The 19,303-nt window shown below is 47.5% G+C and overlaps 1 protein-coding gene across 4 annotated transcripts in view; it reads left to right on the plus strand.

Moving 5' to 3' along the window:
- NDRG3 (NDRG family member 3) overlaps positions 1–19,303 on the plus strand; it is a 78,429-nt gene that overhangs the window by 40,390 nt on the left and 18,736 nt on the right. For all 4 annotated transcript variants that reach the window (XM_002710820.6, XM_008256033.5, XM_070051876.2 and 1 more), the window contains 5 exons: positions 6,676–6,781; positions 8,403–8,523; positions 12,134–12,196; positions 13,865–13,925; positions 16,034–16,120. In XM_002710820.6, the coding sequence (XP_002710866.1) occupies positions 6,676–6,781; positions 8,403–8,523; positions 12,134–12,196; positions 13,865–13,925; positions 16,034–16,120 (438 nt within the window). The remainder of the gene's footprint in view (positions 1–6,675; positions 6,782–8,402; positions 8,524–12,133; positions 12,197–13,864; positions 13,926–16,033; positions 16,121–19,303) is intronic.

Genomic DNA, 19,303 nt, shown 5'->3' on the forward strand with positions numbered 1-19,303 from the left:
GAGAATAAAGTACCTAAGGTAGCTTTGCAGATGGCAAATAATTGGTGCTGGGGGGAAAATCTGTGTCCAGAGCTGTGAAATGCTCCCTTGGGCTGTGCCCTTTGAGCAGAGGCTCTCATTGTGTGTGTCCCCTCCAGAATGCAGAGTCGGAGTGAGATAACTCAAGAGAGAGCCTGTGGAACAGATGTCAGTGGACAAAGCAGAGGACTGCAGCACCTCCCTGCTGCAGTGGCCTGACGTTGGGTCACCTCCGCAGCCAGGTCTCTGCAGCCCCTCTCCCTGTGGAGTCTCGTTCAGTCAGTTCATACACAGAGTCACGGAGGATGTGTACACGAGTGCCCCTGATTGTGACTGCCTCCCATCTCTTCCTTCTTTATTGCCATAAGAACGTTTGCCTTCACTACTTTGAAAATGAAGAGGAGCTTTTGAGACATTGACACTAAGAGCTGCTCCAGGGAGGACAATGAACAAGGCCTAGGCCCCTTGGTGCATTGATAACCTTGTTTCTTACATGGTTTGAGGACATGTTACACTTAGGTGGGAACTGAGATCTCCTGAAAAATTGAGATTTTGAAAGCAGCCAATTTAGGTCTGAATTTCATCTAGATTACAAAATTATGAAAAAGTAGTGACCTTGCCTGATTCCCTCATCTTCTTTAAAATGTTCTCTTTTATTCCAACTATTCTGTCTTCCTTTTCATCATCCATCTCTGGACCTTCCCTGACAACCCCCTATCTACCCTGCTGTACACACCACACACATGCACACACAGGCAGAGTCACTGTCAGTTACCTGGCCTTGGAGCTATCTTGGGTCCAAAGTATAATCTTGTATTTCCCTCAGTTCTTGGTAGTAGAGCTGAAGCTAAGCTGGAATATTAAGCAGGACTCTAACTGGGGTCTAAATATGACAGAATGAAGCTCCAGCATACAGGTTGTTGAGGTCACAAGGTGTTGGACACTCTCTTGAACTAGGGTCTCCAGTAGGGTCACCCAGAAAACCGTTCTCCTTCTCTCTCCCTCTATTCTTTCTCACTCAAGAAACCAGTGTAAACAGACGCTGAAGCCTCCTTGGGTTCCCTTTCAGAATCCATCCCCAAAACCAGTGTACATTCCTTCTCCTCTTTGTTCTTACACTTGAAATACATGTTTGTCAACACAGTCTGTTGTGTTGCTTTTTAAAAATTGGCATAAAGGGGGGCCGGTGCTGTGGCTCACTTGCTTGATCCTTCGCCTGCGGTGCCAGCATCCCATGTGTGCGCCGGGTTCTAGTCCTGGTTGCTCCTCTTCCAGTCCAGCTCTCTGCTGTGGCCCGGAAAGGCAGTGGAGGATGGCCCAAGTGCTTGAGCCCTGCACCCACATGGGAGACCAGAAGGAAGCACCTGGCTCCTGGCTTCGGATTGGCTTAGCTCTGGCCGTGGTGGCCATTTGGTGGGGTGAACCAACAGAAGGAAGACCTTTCTCTCTGTCTCTCTCCCTCACTGTCTAACTCTATCTGTCAAATAAATAAAGAACAATGTATTCTTTAAAAAAGAAATTGGCATGAAGCGCTGGTGTGGTGGCATCATGGGTTAAGGCACCACTTGCGACACCAGCATACCATATCGTAGGGCCAGATTGAGTCCCACCTGCTCCCTTTGCAGTCCATCGCCCTGTTGATGCTCATGGGAAGGCAGCAGATCAAGGCCCAAGTGCTTGGACCCTGGCCACCCATGTTGGAGTGGAAGGAGTTCTGGATACCTGGTTTTGGCCTGGACCAGCCCCAGCCATTGCAGCCATTTGGGAAATGAGCCAGCAGATGAAGGACTCCCCCCTCCCCAGCATTGTCATTCTGTCTTTCATATAAGTAAAATCAATCTTTTAAAAATAAAAAATCCGTGCTGGCGCCATAGCACAGTAGGTTAATCTTCTGCCTGAGGTGCCGTCATCTCATATGGGCCCCAGTTCTGGTCCCAGCTGCTCTTCTTCCAATCCAGCTCTCTGCTATGACCTGGGAAAGCAGTGGAGAATGGCACAAGTCTTTGGGCTCCTGCAACCACATGGGAGACCAGGAGGAGGCACCTGGCTCCTGGCTTCAGATCGGCATAGCTCTGGCCGTTGTGGCCATTTGGGGAGTGAACCAATGGAGGGAAGGCCTCTCTCTCTGTCTCTCTCACTCTCTGTAACTCTACCTCTCAAATAAATAAATTTTAAAAACTAAAAAATAAATAAAATTAAATTTAAAAATCAGCATCAATAGTATATTGCGGGGCCGGCGCTGTGGCATAGTGGGTGAGGCCACTGCCCACAGTGCCAGCATCCCATGTGGGCGCCGGTTCGAGGCCTGGCTGCTCCACTTCGAATCCAGCTTTCTGCTGTGGCCTGGGAAGGCAGTGGAGGATGGCTCAAGTCTCTGGGCCGCTTTACCCATGTGGAAAACCCAGAGGTGAAGACCAGAGGTGGCTCCTGGCTCCTGGCTTCAGATCAGCACAGCTCCGGCTGTTGCGGCCATCTAGGGAGTGATCCAGTGGATGGAAGACCTATCTGTGTGTGTGTGTTTGCCCCTCTGTAACTCTGCCTTTCAAATAAATAAGTAAATCTTTAAAAAAAATAGTATATTGCATACATGTTTCTGCATCTTGCTCTTTTACTTAGCTTTGTGTTTTTAAAGCATTGTATTAATGCTTATACTTCTAATTCATTCATTTTTTGTCTTTCATCATGAGTAAGTAATAATTCATTTACCAGTTTTCCTGATGATAACCATTTGGGCTGTTGACTGAAATGTACTTCTGTGTGCACGTCTTTCTGTGTGCATGTGACCATATTTGAGAATTTCTTAGTAAAATTGCTATAGGGTAGGCACGTCTTAACTTTACCAGGAATAACTAAATTGTTTTCAGGGTAGTTGTTTCAGCTTACATGCCTGTCAACGTTGTGTGTGAGTTCTTGTTCATCAGTGTCCTGGCCAACACTTGGCGTTATCTGACTGAATTTTTGCTGTCTGGTGTGCGTGGAGTAGCATCTCATTGGACTTAATGTGCACTTTCCAGACTGCTTAGTGAAGTTCAGGTCTGTCTTAATTTTTCTTTCACAGCACACTGTGTGTGTGTGTGTGTGTGTGTGTGTGTGTATCTCCAGCTGAACATCATCTCTGTAGAAGCAGGGATCACATCTCTCTGGTTTACTGTTTCCTCCCCAAAGCTCAATACGAGGTCTGGAGTATAGATAGAAGTTAATAGATGAACCAGTGGTCAGGGTCCTGTAAGTCTGACATTACTAAAAGAGAAATGCTCATACAATTATAGGGATTTATTTCCTTATATTCCTCTTATCTTAACTCTATAATTTATTTAATGACCAGCTCCTAAAACCCAACTCTATACTTGCTTCATTACTTTTTTTTATTTTTGTTTATTTTTTTGAGAAGCAGAGACGGAGATCTCTGCTTCACTCCTTAAATTTCCAGGGCTGAGCTAGGGCTAAAGGTGGGTGGTGGTGAGGTAACTGAAGGGAGGGCCTATAAAACAGATGACAGTGGACTAAAGCAGAGGAGTTGGCAGCATCTCCCTCCCTGCAGTCTCCTGGCCATTGGGTCCCCTCCACAATCCAGGTCTCCCGTGTGGGCAGCAGGAACCCAGCCACCTGAGCCATCACTGCTGCTTGGGGTACTGCGCTGAAGCCAGGAATTGAACCCAGGCACTCTGAGTGGGGTGTCAGTGCCTTCACCACTAGACTAGATGCTGCCTCGTCTTCCATTTCTTATTTCCTTCTTTCAGTCCTTTGAATTAGCTTGAATGAGTAAGGGGTAACAGCAGTAGAGAACTGAGTCACAGATAGTTTTATTTGATAGAGATACCTCTCTGTACCAGCCTGGGACCTGTGATTTGAGATCTGCTGGTGTCCAATTAGCCTAACAGCAGAGCAGCCAAAGCTCCAGAGAGGTTCATTATTAGATAGGAAGTTAAGTTAGAGGCCCTTTGCCTCGGTTGGGATTCTTACTGACAGAGTTAATCTTGTCTAACTTAATAGAAGACTTTGAGACAGGGGTGGAGTTTGTCAGCAGGAATTCACTAGAGTAGGCATGATAATTTCTTACTTTTGAGAATATCAAAGTTGAAGAAAACCAGAATACATTTCAGTTAACTTTTCTATAGGCCTTTTATTTTCTGCCCAATCATTCTCTGCCTCAGCCACTCAGCAACTCTGACTTTATTCAGTTCCTGAGCTCTGCTCTGAGTACAGCATATTTTTCCCTGCCTAGTTTTGGGGTATAAGGGAACAAATCTGCCTAGTACAGCTTAAACCAGAGGCAGTCAGGGGTGTTTTAGAAGTTAAAAACATACATAGCCAGAACCAGAAATTATTGTAGTAGAAATGCCTGCTAAAAGATCCCAAGTTTACTTCTCTCTTTAAGAGAAGAATCGCGGGGCCGGCGTGGTATAGTGGGTTAAGCCATGCCTGCGATGCCAGCATCCCATGTGGGTGCCGTTTCAAAACCCGGCTGCCCCACTTCTGATCCAGCTCCCTGCTAATGTGCCTGGGAAAGCAGTGGAAGATGTTCCAACTCCTTGGGCCCCTGCACCCACCTGGGAGACCCGGATGTAGCTCCTGGCTCCTGGCTCCTGGCTCCTGGCTCCTGGTTCCTGGCTTTGGCCTGGCCCAGCCCTGGCTGTTGTGGTCATTTGAGGAGTGAACCAACAGATGGAAGATTTTTTTTCTCTCTCTCTCTGCTTCTAAGAGTGACTTTGAAATAAAATAAATAAACTTTAAAAAAAGAGAGAGAGCCAGGTCTGTTATAGAATTTGATTATTCCAATTATAAATTCCTAGGGAAGGACGCTGGCCCAGCAGGGCCCGATGCCTGCCTGACTCCAGCTGTGGCGACAGGGTGATGTTCTGCAAACTGCAGTTGAGGGCCAGTCCTGTGCCATGAGGATGACGCAGAGGGCCAGCTCCCAGGAGAGGGGAGAGACCCTAGACAGATGCACTCCTAGGGGCTTACTGAAGTCATCAGTAGCTGAATTCACAAGGTTTGAAGTCTCTCTCTCTTTAAAGTTTCTATTTATTTTATTTTAGTTGAAAGGCAGAGATACAGATACAGGCAAAGCAAGATCTTCCATTGGCTAGGTCACTCCCCAAATGCCTAAACAACCAGGGCTGGGCCAGGTCAAATCCAGGAGCTGGGAACCCAGTCCAGGCTTCCCCCATAGGGTAGCAGAGACACAAGGATTGAGCCTTTACCTCCTACCTTCCACGGTGTATATCAGCAGAAAGCTGGAATCAGAAGTGGGTCTAGGACTCAAACCCAGCTGTCTCAAGCTGTGTCTTAACTGCTGTGCCAAATGCCTGCCCCCAGAACCTCTTTTTTACCTAGTAATTACTTGGTATCTTCTGTTTCCTTAATTTTTTTTTAAGATTTATTTATTTATTTGAAAGGCAGAGAGTTACAGAGAGGCAGAGGCAGACAGAGAGAGAGAGAGATGGAAGTCTTCCATCTGCTGATTCACTCCCCAAATGCCTGCAGTGGCAAGATCTGGGCCGATCTGAATCCAGGAGTCAGGAGCTTATTCCGGTCTCCCACACGGGTGCAGGGGCCCAAAGACTTGCACCATCTTTTACTGCTTTCCCAGGCCATAGCAGAGAGCTGGATGGGAAGTGGAGCACCCGGGACTTGAACAGGCGCCTATATGGTATGCTGGCACTAGAGGTGGCGGCTTTACCCACTACACCACAATGCTGGTCCCTCAATTTTACTTCCCTCAAATCTTACCTGGCTCCTTACCCAACTTCCTGATCTTTTCATAGCCAGTTATAAATGTATTATCAATGGATCTCTGACTTCCTTGACTTTTAAGATTTATTTATTTATTTGGAAGCCAGAGTTTTGAGAGAGGGAGAGACAGAGAGAGAGGTCTTCCATTTGTTAGCTCATTCCTCAAATGTGCAGTGGCTGGAACTGGGCCAGGGCCAAATTCAGGACCTTCATCTGGGTCTCCCATGTGGGTGGCTTCTTTCTGCTGCTTTCCCAGGCATATTAGCTGGGCGCTAGATTGGAAATGGAGCAGCTGGAACTTGAATTGGCACCCATAAGGGATGCCAGTGTCACAGGAGGCAGCTTAACCTACTATACCATGATGCTGGCCCCATTTTTTTTTTTTATCATTTATTTATTTATTTGAAAAGCAGAGTTTCAGAGGGAAGAAGAGAGAGAGAGATCTTCCATCCATCTACTGGTTCACTCCCCAGATGCCTGTCCAGGTCAAGGCCAGAAGCCAGGAACTCCATCTGGGTCTCCCACATGGGTGGCAGGGACTCAAGTAGTTGGTCCATCATTCGCTTTCTTCCAAGCACATTCGCAGGAAACTGGATTGGAAGCAGAGTAGCCAGAACTCTAATTGGCACTCTAAATTGAGATACAGGTATCCCAAGCAGCAGTTTAACCTACTGAGCCACAATGCCTTAAGTAAACTTTAGGGATGACAAGATGTGTTTTTCCTCTCATTTATTTATTTGTTTAGAAGGCGTAGAAAGTGGGAATGTTATGTGTAATGTAGCATCTCTCTGGTATGCCTGTAGTTCATTAATGTGTCTTGCCCTGAATATGGGAAGTGGTAGTAAAGCAGGGGTTGTGCCACTGTGGCAGCCTGAGACCTTGTTTGTCCCTCTGCTGAGACCTCATGTTTTCTCGTTACAGGAACATGACATAGAAACAACTCATGGTATGGTCCATGTCACTATCAGAGGCTTGCCAAAGGGAAACAGACCAGTTATACTGACCTACCATGATATTGGCCTCAACCGTATGTATTTAACTGATTTTACGTCTTTTTCATTGTGATCTTTGCATGTATTTTGAAGAAACACAAAAAATAGTATTTTACTAGAGCAGAGGTTTTCCCGTCTCTGCCTTAATCTTCCCTCTTTGATGAAGCATTTGTTCATGGTATGGTTAAAATCCCTGAGGAGTGTGCCGGGGAGTGTGTTTTGGGGGATCCTGGAGTTATAGTTTACCTTCTTGTCACATCTGCTCAAGCACTGAAGATTTTACAGATTAAGAAAGTACAGTTGAACTCGGGTTTCCTCAAGTCAGGTCTGTATTCTGGTGTTTTCATGCTTCAGGTTATAATGGAAATTCAGAGTTTGAACTTCACGTTGTTATTAGCTCTTCAGTGAATTAGTGAAAGTATTCTTACAATAGCTATCATCAGTGACCTTAAGAGGGCTTCTCTAGATGGTACAGATTGTGCGCTCCTGATTGTGCGCTCCTAATACTAAAATCCAAAATCCAAAAGTAGGGGCTGACATGACGCCAAAGGTGGAAAATTCCACACCATCCTTTTGTTTTCTTTCTTTAATTTGAGAGGGAGAGTGAGCAACTGAGAGAGCACCTGTCCACTGGTTTGCTCCCCAAATGCCCACGACAGCCAGGACTGGACCAGAAAAAAGGTGGAAAACTGGAACTCAGTCAACGTGTCCCATGTAGATGGCAGGGACACAACTACTTGAGCCATCCTTGCTACCTCTCAGGGTGCACATTAGCAGGAAGCTGGAATTAGGAGTGCAGCTGGGACACGAACCTGTGATACGGGGTGCCAGTGTCCCAAGCAGCGTCTTCACCATGTGCCAAATACCCACTCTGCATTATCTTATAATTCTATTTTTCCATGAACTTCTTGAAACCTCCTTGTTTATGAAACATAATGAATATCATGTTTAGACTTTAGTTACATCTGTAAGGTATCTCATGAATTTGCAAATATTCAAAAATCCAAAAAATTCCAAAATCTGAGACATTTCTCATCCCAGCATCTTGGGTAAAGTGTTCTCAACCTGTAGTATAAAATCCTGGCTCCAGCCACCGGCACGTGGACTCTGTGTATATGTATTTTCATTTACGTGGTTCTGCATTTCAGAGGTGGCCTGGGTCTGAGTCTACAGTGCTAGAGCTTTTGTAGCCGCTTCAGTAGGAGGAGTGATTTAAGCAGTTACACCAAGAGGGTAGGTGAAGCTGTAGCCCCTCCCTGTCCCCTAGCCATTTTGCCAAGAGGCAGACTCCCATGTGGTCATGGAAGCAGCTCAACACACTCCCTCTCGCCAGGCACTTAGGGTTCAGTCAGGGTCTGTGTCAGACAGAAGAGTAAGATGCATGAGAAAATAGAGCATTATGGGTACAAGCTGATTTTGTGCAACACCAAGAAGCCAATAAACATCAGCAGGGTGGTTTCCACTTTAGATATTGTGCAGAATTGAGAATGAGTTGTTTTCAAGTCGTTAGGATGTTTCATTCAGCCTTTAGGGCAACTTGAGTCAGTGGGATTGTTCAGATGCCTCACTCAGTGGAGTGGCGATTAAATGGGGCATCAGGAAGAGGGAACGGGAGAAGGGAGTGCCTGTGACTCATGGGTGCTTTTGCTCTTGTAGATAAGTCCTGTTTCAATGCATTCTTCAACTTTGAGGATATGCAAGAGATCACCCAGCACTTTGCTGTCTGTCACGTGGATGCCCCAGGCCAACAGGAAGGTGCACCCTCTTTCCCAACAGGGTAAGGCCACGAGCAGGATTTATGGGAGACACATCCAGAGGCTAATGACTGAACTCCAGGGGAGAAGTAGCATGTGCTTTATCACAGCCTCCAGGTTAGACTTAATGACCCACCATGCTGCTTTTCTCCCCTCCTTGATCTAAGAGGCCTTTTAGGTGCAGTCCGTTGAGGCAAACTGCATGCTTTTCCGTATCCAAGAATGGCTCTCCACAGCAGGGACCGGCCTCCCTGCCATCCAAGACATAGGTGTCTGGGACATTCGCTCCTCACTCTGATCTGTCTCCTCCCTTGTCTGTTTCAAATCGGGCATTTTTGTGTCTCTCCCTAAAACTCCCGGCTACCTGACCCTCAACTCTGATCTCCCTGAGCTTCCCTGTGAGCCCCTCTCCATGCTTAACTCCCAGTCCCATGTCGAGAATTTGAATATCTGTGTATCTTAAAGGCTGCCCTGCCAGGCAGAAGTGTAGTCTTGCTTTGACGCTCTTCATCCCAAGCCTGCTGTGCATGGTGGAGTCACAGGCTCCCTATCTGTGCCCGGGACAGTGTGCTTGTTCTGAGACACTGGGAATTGGAGAGGGCACATGCTGTGGGTGTACTGTTTACTGGAGAGAGCTGCCCTTGACTGATGGCTGCTGTGGAACAAACCAGTGCAGATACATAATTGTTAACACGAACTGTGCTGTCCCACATACTGTTTTAAATGCTTTACATTTATTAGCTCGTTTAAAAAAAAATTTTTTTTTTGAAACAGAGATAGAGATTGAGAGATTGATCTCATCTGCTGGTTCTCCCTGCAAATGCCCACAACAGCTGAGCTGGGCAGACTGAAGTCAGGAATCCGGAATTCTGTCTGGGCTTCCCATGTGAGTGGTAGGGATCCAAGTCCTTGAGCCATCACCTGCTACCTCACAGGATGCACGGTAACAGGAAGCTGGAATTGGAAACAGAGCTGGGACTCACACCCACGCACATTATTATGGGATGTGGGCATACCAAGCAGTGTCTTATCCACTGCACCAAACACCTACCTCTATTAACTGATAATCATCACAAACCAAATAATAGCTTTACTGTTAGTCCCATTCTACAAGTGAGGAAACTAAGGCCCCACAAAATTAAGTAACTTGGCTAAGGTTACCCTTCAACCTGAGAAGTCTAGGTACAAGATCTGTATTGAAGGGCCGGCGCTGTGGCACAGTGGGTTAGGCCACTGCCTGTGATGCCAGCATCCCATATGGGCACCAGTTCAAGTCTTGGCTGTTTCACTTCCCATCCAGCTCCCTGCTAATGTGCCTGGGAAAGCAGCAGAAGATGGCCTAAGTACTTGGGCCCCTGTACCCGTTTGGGAGACCAGGATGGATTTCTAGGATGCTGGCTTTGGCCTAGCCAGTCCTGGCTGTTGTGGCCATTTGTGAAGTGAACCAACAGATGGAAGAGCTCTCTCTCTTTTTCTGTGTGTGTGTGTGTGTGTGTGTGTATTTGTGTGTCCTCTTCTCTCTGTAACACTTTCAAATAAAATAAATAAATCTTTAAAAAAAATAAAAACAAAAATCTGTGTTGAGGGGCCAATGTTGTGGCACAGCAGATTAAGCTGCCACTTGCAACACTGGCATTGCATATCCGAGTGCTGAGTGAGCCCTGGCTGCTCCACCTCCCTGCTGTTGTGCCTGGGAAGGCAACAGATAATGTTCCAACAGCTTGGGCCCCTGCCACCCCATGAGAGACCCGGATGGAGCTCCTGGCTCCTGGCTTCAGTCTGGCCTAGCCCTGGGTGTTGGTAGGCCCTGGGGTAGTGAACCAGCGGATTGAAGATCTCTGTCTCTCCCACTGTGCCTTTCAAATAAATAAATAGATCTCAAAAGAAAAAAAATCTCTGTTGGCTGTTTCCAAGTTACATGTCTCAAATGCAAAGTGCCAGTGATCCATTTACATACAACAATATGTAGATCCAGGAACAGGCATTATGGCACATCAGGGTAAGCCACCACGTGCAATGCCAGCATCCCGTATCAGAGCCGTAGTTTGAGTCCCAGCTCCTCCGCTTCCAGTCCAGCTTCCTGCGAATGCTCCTGAGAAGACAGCGGAAGATGGCCCAAGTACTTGGGTTCTTCCCATCCACATGGGAGACACAGATAGAATTCCTGTCTCCAGGCTTCAGTCTGGCCTAGACCTGGCTATAACATCCATTTGGGGAGTGAACCAGCAGATGAATGATCTTGAGAGAGATGGGGAGAGGCACACAGAGATTTTCCACTTGCTGGTTCACTCCCTAAATGGTCACAACAGCCAGATCTGGGCCAGGCCAGAGCTAGGGGCCAGGAATTTCATCTGGGTCTCCTACCTGGATGACAAGGACGCAATCTGTTGCCTTCCCAGGTGCATTAGCAGGGAACTGGATTAGAAGTGGAGGAGCAGGGACTCAAACTGGCATTCAGTGTAGGATTCCAGCATCACAAGTGGTGGCTTAATCTGCTGCACCACAGCAATGGCCCCTTAAATAAATAAATCTTTTTTAAAAAATATTTAGGTCCAGGCCGGCGCCGCGGCTAGGCTAATCCTCCACCTTGCGGCGCCGGCACACCGGGTTCTAGTCCCAGTCGGGGCACCGGATTCTGTCCCAGTTGCCCCTCTTCCAGGCCAGCTCTCAGCTATGGCCCGGGAGTGCAGTGGAGGATGGCCCAAATCCTTGGGCCCTGCACCCCATGGGAGACCAGGAGAAGTACCTGGCTCCTGCCTTCGGATCAGCGCGGTGCGCCGGCTGCAGCGCACCGGCCACGGCGGCCATTGGAGGGTGAACCAACGGCAAAGGAAGACCTTTCTTTCTGTCTCTCTCTCTCACTGTCCACTCTGCCTGTCAAAAAAAATATATATATATTTAGGTCCAGTATACCTGTTTTGTAGACAGATGGTTCAAGAGCATTTCACCCATTGAAGTGTTCAGAGACCAGCTGACTTAGTGCGATGTGGAGCAGATCCTGCTCCCTATGCAGTCCCTTCCACCTCTGGTTCTGTGACCTCTGTGGATGCTCCTGCTTTTCTTGGGTTCCTGCTGTAGATCCATTCCTGGGCTTCCCTGACCAGTTTTGATCAGATGGTTCATATCATGAATCAAATTCAAAAGCAATTAATCAAATAACTGTTATCCTATGCTTAAATACAACAAACAAATGCCCATGCCGAGGAACCCAAGATTTGATCAGTTTTCCTAGGTTGAGTCGGACTTCGTCTGGTTTTCATTTAGCTGGCTAAGTATAAACAGTAGACCAAGAGCCACCTCCTGAGCTGACTTAGTGCTAGAAATTTCCCGAGCCTGGGCCCCAGTTGAAGTGATTGTTAGGGATTTGGAAATAGCCTCAGAGAAAAGCCATATTAACAGTTCCTTTCATGTGGCTTCCTCTGGTCCCAGAAACATGTGGCTTCCTTTACTTTTTCCTCAGCATGGCCGTCGTAGAGAGTTACACAACACACCACAATCGCTTCCAGGCACAGTTCCGCCTTTGAGCCCGGGATAAAAGGGAGTGCTTTCCTCCAACACTGTTTTCCGTCTCCAGCCTTCTAGTAACTTGGAACTGTGGGTGCTTTTTAATTCAGAAGGTGTCCTCTATTTCAGGTACCAGTACCCGACGATGGATGAGCTGGCTGAAATGCTGCCTCCTGTTCTCACCCACTTAAGGTAGGTTCATTCTTGAGTCTTTCATTCTCTACTTTGTGTCTGTTCCAGAGGGTATGACGTGAGCAACACAGAATAGTCACTATCCTCGTGGAATTAGTGGGGGAATAGCAAGTAAGCAAACAAAGAATCAGAGGAAGGTAGGACACTGTGGTAAACAGGGCAAGAGCTACACCTCGGCCGGCACCGTGGCTCACAAGGCTAATCCTCCGCCTGCGGCACTGGCACCCCGGGTTCTAGTCCTGATTGGGGTGCTACATTCTGTCCTGGCTGCTCCTCTTCCAGTACAGCTCTCTGCTGTGGCCCGGGAAGGCAGTGGAGGATGGCCCAAGTGCTTGGGCCCTGCACCCACATGGGAGGCAGAGGGGAGCACCTGGTTCCTGGCTTCAGATTGGCGCAGCGCGCCAGCCGTAGTGGCCATCTGGGGGGGGTGAACCAATGGAAAAGGAAGACCTTTCTCTCTCTCTCTCTCTCTCTCTCTCTCACTGTCTATCTCTGCCTGTCAAAAAAAAAAAAAAAAAAAAAAAAAAAAAGGCCAGCACCGCAGCTCAATAGGCTAATCCTCCACCTGTGGCGCCGGCACCCCAGGTTCTAGTCCCAGTCGGGGCACTGGATTCTGTCCCGGTTGCTCCTCTTCCAGTCCAGCTCTCTGCTGTGGCATGGGAGTGCAGTGGAGGATGGCCCAGGTCCTTGGGCCCTGCACCCCATGGGAGACCAGGATAAGTACCTGGCTCCTGGCTTCCAATCAGCGTGATGCGCCAGCTGCAGTGCACCGGCCACAGTGGCCATTGGGGGGTGAACCAACGGAAAAGGAAGACCTCTGTCTCTGTCTCTCTCACTGTCCACTCTGCCTGTCAAAAAAAAAAAAGAAAAAGAAAAAAGAAAAAAAGAGCTACACAGCAAGGCTGGTTAGGGAATGCCTCTAAGAACACGCCATCCTGGCCGAGCCCTGGAGGATACAAAGGACCTTAGACAGGGAGCCCAGCCTGGGCAAGAGGGTTCCAGAAGACAGGGTGGTTATGTATGTCCAGAGTCCTGGAGCAGACGAGCAAGTGGAGCAAAGGCAGGACGAAATCAGGAAATAGTACGGAGATTACTTAGATCTGACAGAGCATATCAGAATTTGTGGTTTTATTCTAAGTATAAAAAAAGAAATTGAAGGATCTTAAGCAGGGCAATGACATCTATTTCTTTAAAAATGACTATTCTAGGTGTGTAAATTGTATAGCAATAAGACCATTTAAATTTTCTTAAAAAGATTATTCTCTTTGTGGAATAGTTTGGAGAGAAGAGTAAGGAAAAAAAGCAGAGAGAACAGTTGAACTGTTACTATAGTCCTGGCAAGAGATGATGATAACTTCGTACTGGCTACTGCCAAGGGACAGATGGAAGTAGGTGGGAAAAAATGGAAGTGTTCCGGATGTGAGCGCCGCAGGACTGCTGACGACTGGGTCACTGAGTCGAGGGGACACTGCGGGTGGCGCCCAGGTTTCAGTCTTGTCTACCATTCAGACCAACTTGAAGGAAAGAAGTGGTATCCAACTTTGCCCTGTTTCTCACAAGTAGTAAATGTTAGAGCCAGGACATGAACCCAGATTGCATTTTCTTTTGTCATACAATGCTGTGCACCCATGAAGCTGACTCTGTTGATTGTCCATGTCCCATTCGCAGCCTGAAAAGCATCATTGGGATTGGAGTTGGAGCCGGAGCTTACATCCTCAGCAGATTTGCAGTAAGTAGTGGAGGAGGTACCTGACTCGCGTTACTACTGCGAAACGAGACGTTCAGGCATGATTCTGGGTCTTATGTCAATTTTTTCTGTAAATTCTTTGAGTTCCAGATAGAAGTTTTTCACAAAACCTTGCTTTGTACTTTTGGTACTCAAAAAACCACAAATGAAGGCAGAATGTTGTCAATAAAAAGTAAGTAAGTAGGTTATAGTTTTTGATGAAAATCCGTGTAGTAAGTTTGCGGGAATGTGTTGGGCTTAGTGGTTGAGCCACTACTTGGGATGCCTTCACATAAAATAATTTTTTTTTTTTTTTTTTTTTCAAATTAAGTAGGAGGGCTGGCACTATCGCATAGTAGCTTAAACATCTGCCTGCAGCACCAGCATCCCATATGGGCGCTGGTTTGAGACTCAGCTTCTCCACTTCCAATCCAGCTCCCAGCTGATGGCCTGGGAAAGCAATGGAAGATGGCCCAAGTGCTTGGGCTGCTGAACCAACATGGGAGATCAAGAAGAAGCTCTTTTTTTTTTTTTTTTTTGACAGGCAGAGTTAGACAGTGAGAAAGAGAGACAGAGAAAAAGTCTTCCTTCCTTTGGTTCACCCCCCAAATGGCCGCTGCAGCAGGCGCGCTGTGCCAATCTGAAGCCAGGAGCCAGGTGCTTCCTCCTGGTCTCCCATGTGGGTGCAGGACCCAAGCACTTGGGCCATCCTCCACTGCCTTCCCGGGCCACAGCAGAGAGCTGTACTGGAAGAGGAGCAACCAGGACAGAATCCGGCACCCCAACCGGGACTAGAACCCGGGGTGCCGGCGCTGCAGGCAGAGGATTAGCCTAGTGAGCCATGGCACCGCCAAGAAGCTCTTGGCTCCTGATTTCGGCTAGCCCAGCCCCAGCCGTGTGGCTGTTTGGGGAGTGAACCAGTGGATGAAAGACCTCTCTCGCTGCCTCTCCATCTCTCTGTAACTTTGCCTCTTGAGTAAAAAAAAATCTTTTACAAAAAAATTAAATGGGAACGGTTGGGGCTAGTGTTGTGGCGCTGCAGGCTAAGCTGCTGACCATGATCCCTGCATCCATGTGGCACTGGTTCAAGTCCTAGCTGCTCTACTTCCTATCCAGCACCCTACTAATGCATTTGGGAAAGCAGTGGAAGATGACCCAATTCTCGGGCCTCTGCCACCCATGTAGGAGACCCAAATGGAGTTGCTGGCTCCTGGCATCAGCCTGCCCCAGCTCTGGCTTTTGTGGGCATTTGGGGAGTGAAGCAGTAGATGGAGGGAGGATCTTCTCTCTGTCACTCCACCTTTGAAATAAGTAAACAAATGAGTCTTTTTTTTTTTTTTTACAAAAATGATTTATTTACGTATTTATTTATTTGAAAGGCAGAGTTATAGAGAGGCAGAGAGAAAGAGAGAGAGAGAGGTCTTCATCTGCTGGCTCACTCCCCGGTCGGCTGCAATGGCTAGAACTGGGCTGATCTGAAACAAAGAGCTTCTTCCAGGCTCCCATGCAGGTACAGGAGCCCAAGGTCTTGGACCATCTTCCACTGCGTTCCCAGGCCATAGGAGAGAGCTGGATCGGAAGTGGAGCAACTGGGAGTCGAACCAGCGCCCAAATGGGATGCCAGCACTGCAGGCGGTGGCCTTACCCATTACACCACAGCGCCAGCCCCAACAAATGAACCTTTTTTAAAGAGAGCATTCGTAATAATGTATAAAATTTGTATATACTATAATTAGCAAAAAAGTTTGTATGTAGTTTCACATCAAGTTTGTCATAGACATAGGAAAGAACTAGGAAGGAAATGTACAAAATATTAACAGGGTTGATGTGTGGTAAGATAATAATATTTTATTTCCTGTTTTTTCTGATTCTGCTTTCTGCAGTGAGCCTAATCAGGGTAATTGGCAAGGAAGTAAGCTAGAAAGTTCTGAGTTTTCATGGAAACTCTTCTGTTTCGGGATCTTTTTCTTGTAATTGATGTCTCCTGGAATGGCAGCACCCAGTGATGTGGTTTCAGAAAAAAACTGCAGAGGTCTTGCTGGGAACCAGATGCCTGATTGAGCAGGCGACCAGAGCGAAACGCTCATTCTGTTTTCTGTCTCACCTTTCAGCTCAGTCATCCAGAGCTCGTGGAAGGCCTTGTGCTCATTAACGTGGACCCTTGCGCGAAAGGCTGGATTGACTGGGCAGCTTCCAAAGTAAGTCTCAGATGCAAGCTTCCCTCGGCCCGTCTCCTGTTCCCTGCTCAAAACAGCTTAATTTGTTTATTCTTTGGAGTATATATGCAGTTAAGGGCAAAAACTTGGCAGATATTTACAGGTCAAAAACCACCACTCCATCTGTTGTTTCCCACACCCTAGAGATTCCCCTTGTGCCTTTCCCTGGTTGATATTTCCCGTCCTTCTCTGAAATAACCTTATTCTTACTTCCCTCACCTCAGATTGATTTTCCCTGTTGTTAAACATCATATAACTAGAATCAGACCTTATGTATTCTTTTGTGTCTAACTTCTTTAATTCATCATTGTGTTTCTGAGATTCAACAACATATCTAACAGTAGTGCTTTTTTTTTTTCTAGGCTTTACTTTTTGTTTATCTTTAATTGGCAGAGAGACAAGAGTGAGCTTCCATCTGCTAGTGCACTTCCAAAGTTGGGAGACAGCAGCTCGGGACAGGTCTTCTACATGGGTGCTAGGGACCCAATTACTTGAGCCATCACCACTGTCTCCCTCAGTCAGGAGCCTGAGGCGAATATTAAACCCAGTGGTCCAATATGAGATGCAGGCATCTTTTTAAAAAAAAAAGATTAATTTATTCATTTGAAAAGCAGAGCTACAGAGAGGCAAAGGCAGAGAGAGAGCGAGAAAGCGAGATCTTCCATCCTCTAGTTCACTCCCCAAATGGCTGTAATGGCCTGAACTAGGCCAACCTAAAGCCAGGAGCCAGGAGCTTCTTCCGGGTCTCCCACGCAGGTGCAGGGGCCCAAGCACTTGGGCTATCTTCTACTGCCTTCCCAGGCCATAGTAGAGAGCTGGATTGGAAGTGGAGCAGCCAGGACTTGAACCGGCGCCCCTATGGGATGCAGGCACTGCAGGCAGTGGCTTTACCTACTACAACACAGTGCCAGCCCCAAGCACTTGTTCTTGAATATCCTCTGTGAGGTGCCTGTTCAACTCTTTGTCCACTCCCCATCCATCCTTGTTTTAAAAAGATGCACTGTGTATGCATCCTTTGCTGGGTATATGTATCTCAAATATCTGTCCCTGGTCTGTGGTTTTCATTTTTATTCTTTTTGTTTTTTAAAAAAGATTTAATTTATTTATTTGAAAGAGTTACATAGACAGAGTTCCATCTGCTGGATCACTCTCCAAATGGCCAAAGCAGCCGGGGCTAGACCAAGCTGAAGCTAGGAGCCTGGAACCCCATCTGGTCTCCCTTGTGGGGGTAGTGACCCAAGTACTGGAGCCATCCTCCACTGCTTTCTCAGGTGCATTAGCTGGTGGCCGGATCAGAAGTGGAGCAGCTAGGACCTGAACCAGTGTTCACATGGGATGCCAGTGTTGCAGGAGGTGGTTTAATCTGGTGTACCATCACACTAGCCCCCACACTTTTTTTCTTTTTTTCTTTTGACAGGCAGAGTGGACAGTGAGAGAGAGAGACAGAGAGAAAGGTCTTCCTTTTCCGTTGGTTCACCCCTCAATGGCCGCTGCAGCCGGTGCACTGCGCTGATCTGAAGCCAGGAGCCAGGTGCTTCTCCTGGTCTCCCATGCGGGTGCAGGGCCCAAGGACTTGGGCCATCCTCCACTGCACTCCCAGGCCACAGCAGAGAACTGGACAGGAAGAGAAGCGACCAGGACTAGAACCCGGGGTGCCCACCAGGACTAGAACCCGGGGTGCCGGTGCCACAGGCGGAGGATTAGCCTATTGAGCTATGGCACCGACCACTTTTATTCTTAATAAATGAAGTTGAATAATGAATGAATAGCACAGGTTATCTGTGCTATTGCTCCCAAAATTTTGGGGGTGGTTGAGATCTGCTACCTGGAAAATGAACGAATTTGACCTCCAAAAGTTGTTCAAGAAGCCAGCAGTGTGCAAAGTGAGTTAAATGTCTATGCCACAGCACCAGCCCCATAAAAATAGATCTTCTAAAAAAAATTGATAATGCCTTTCTGGTATGTGAGAACATTAACACTTGCCTGAGTACTCTCAGTAACACGTAACAACCTAATAATACTTATAAAACTTCAGATTTATGAGCATTTATGAATGTTTGTGAGTACTCAAACATGAAGTTGAGAGTGGTTGTTAATTCTAATTACCTTTCATTTATAAGCTGTGGATAACTCATAACCCGTATAAAGATGATTGGGGAAGCATTTGGCCTAGCAGTTGGGATGTCGCCGTTGCATCTCAGAGTCCCTGGATTCAAGCTCTGGTTGCACTCCTAATTCCAGCTTCCTACTAATGTGCACCCTGGAAGGCAGTAGGTGAGGCTCAAGTACTTGGATTCCTGCCACCTATGCAGGAGGCCTCTATTGAGTTCTCAGCTCCCAGCCTCAGCCTGACTGAGCACCTGCCATTGTGGGCCTTTAGGGGGTGAACTGTCAGAGAGGAGCTCTGTGTCTCTCTACAGATGTTTAAAAAAGAATTAGAGGACTTCTATCTTCCTTAGTCTTTCTGGAATTATATGATCCTGGTCTGCCCACGTCTATATGTCTGTCTTCCTCACTCCTTAAGATTTATTTAGCTTATCTGAAAGTCAGAGTTACACAGAGAGGAGAGGCAGAGAGAGAGAGAGAGGAGAGAGGTCTTCCATCTGCTGGTTCACTCCCCAATTGGCCACAATGGCCAGAGCTGCACTGAACTGTCGCTCCCCCATTCGCGGAGGAACGACACAGGACCCTGCGTTGTTCTTTTGTCTGCTCGGCCCTTCCCGGGTTTGCTGCTGGTCCTTCCCGGGTTGGCTGCCGACCCCTCCACCTCTGTGGAGGGGCAGTACCCCCTGCCACTTTCCCCACTTCCGCGGAGGAGCGGCACACCGCCGGCCGGCTCTCTCGGGGGCTGCTCAGGTGTTCCTTCAGGTGTTCCCCGTGCATGTTGTCTCTCTCCTCCTTTATAGTCCTCTTCCACCAATCCCAACTCTGCTACCCACACGCCGAGCACGCTGCTCTCCTCCAATCAGGAACAGGATCAGCTCCTGCAGCTTATCAGTCAAATTGGCGAGAGGCAGCTGCGTAGAAGTTTACTCCTCCCCAGCGCCATATTGTGGGAGAGCAGATGCATAGAATAAGTCTTAATTCCAGTAACTTAGTCTAGTCTCAGTTGCTCCCCACACTGAACCACAGCCAGGAGCTTCTTCTGGGTCTCCCACGTGGGTG

Source organism: Oryctolagus cuniculus, chromosome 11 (assembly GCF_051225735.1).
Source record: "Oryctolagus cuniculus isolate XC-2025 breed Fujian yellow rabbit chromosome 11, ASM5122573v1, whole genome shotgun sequence".
NCBI lineage: Eukaryota > Metazoa > Chordata > Mammalia > Lagomorpha > Leporidae > Oryctolagus > Oryctolagus cuniculus.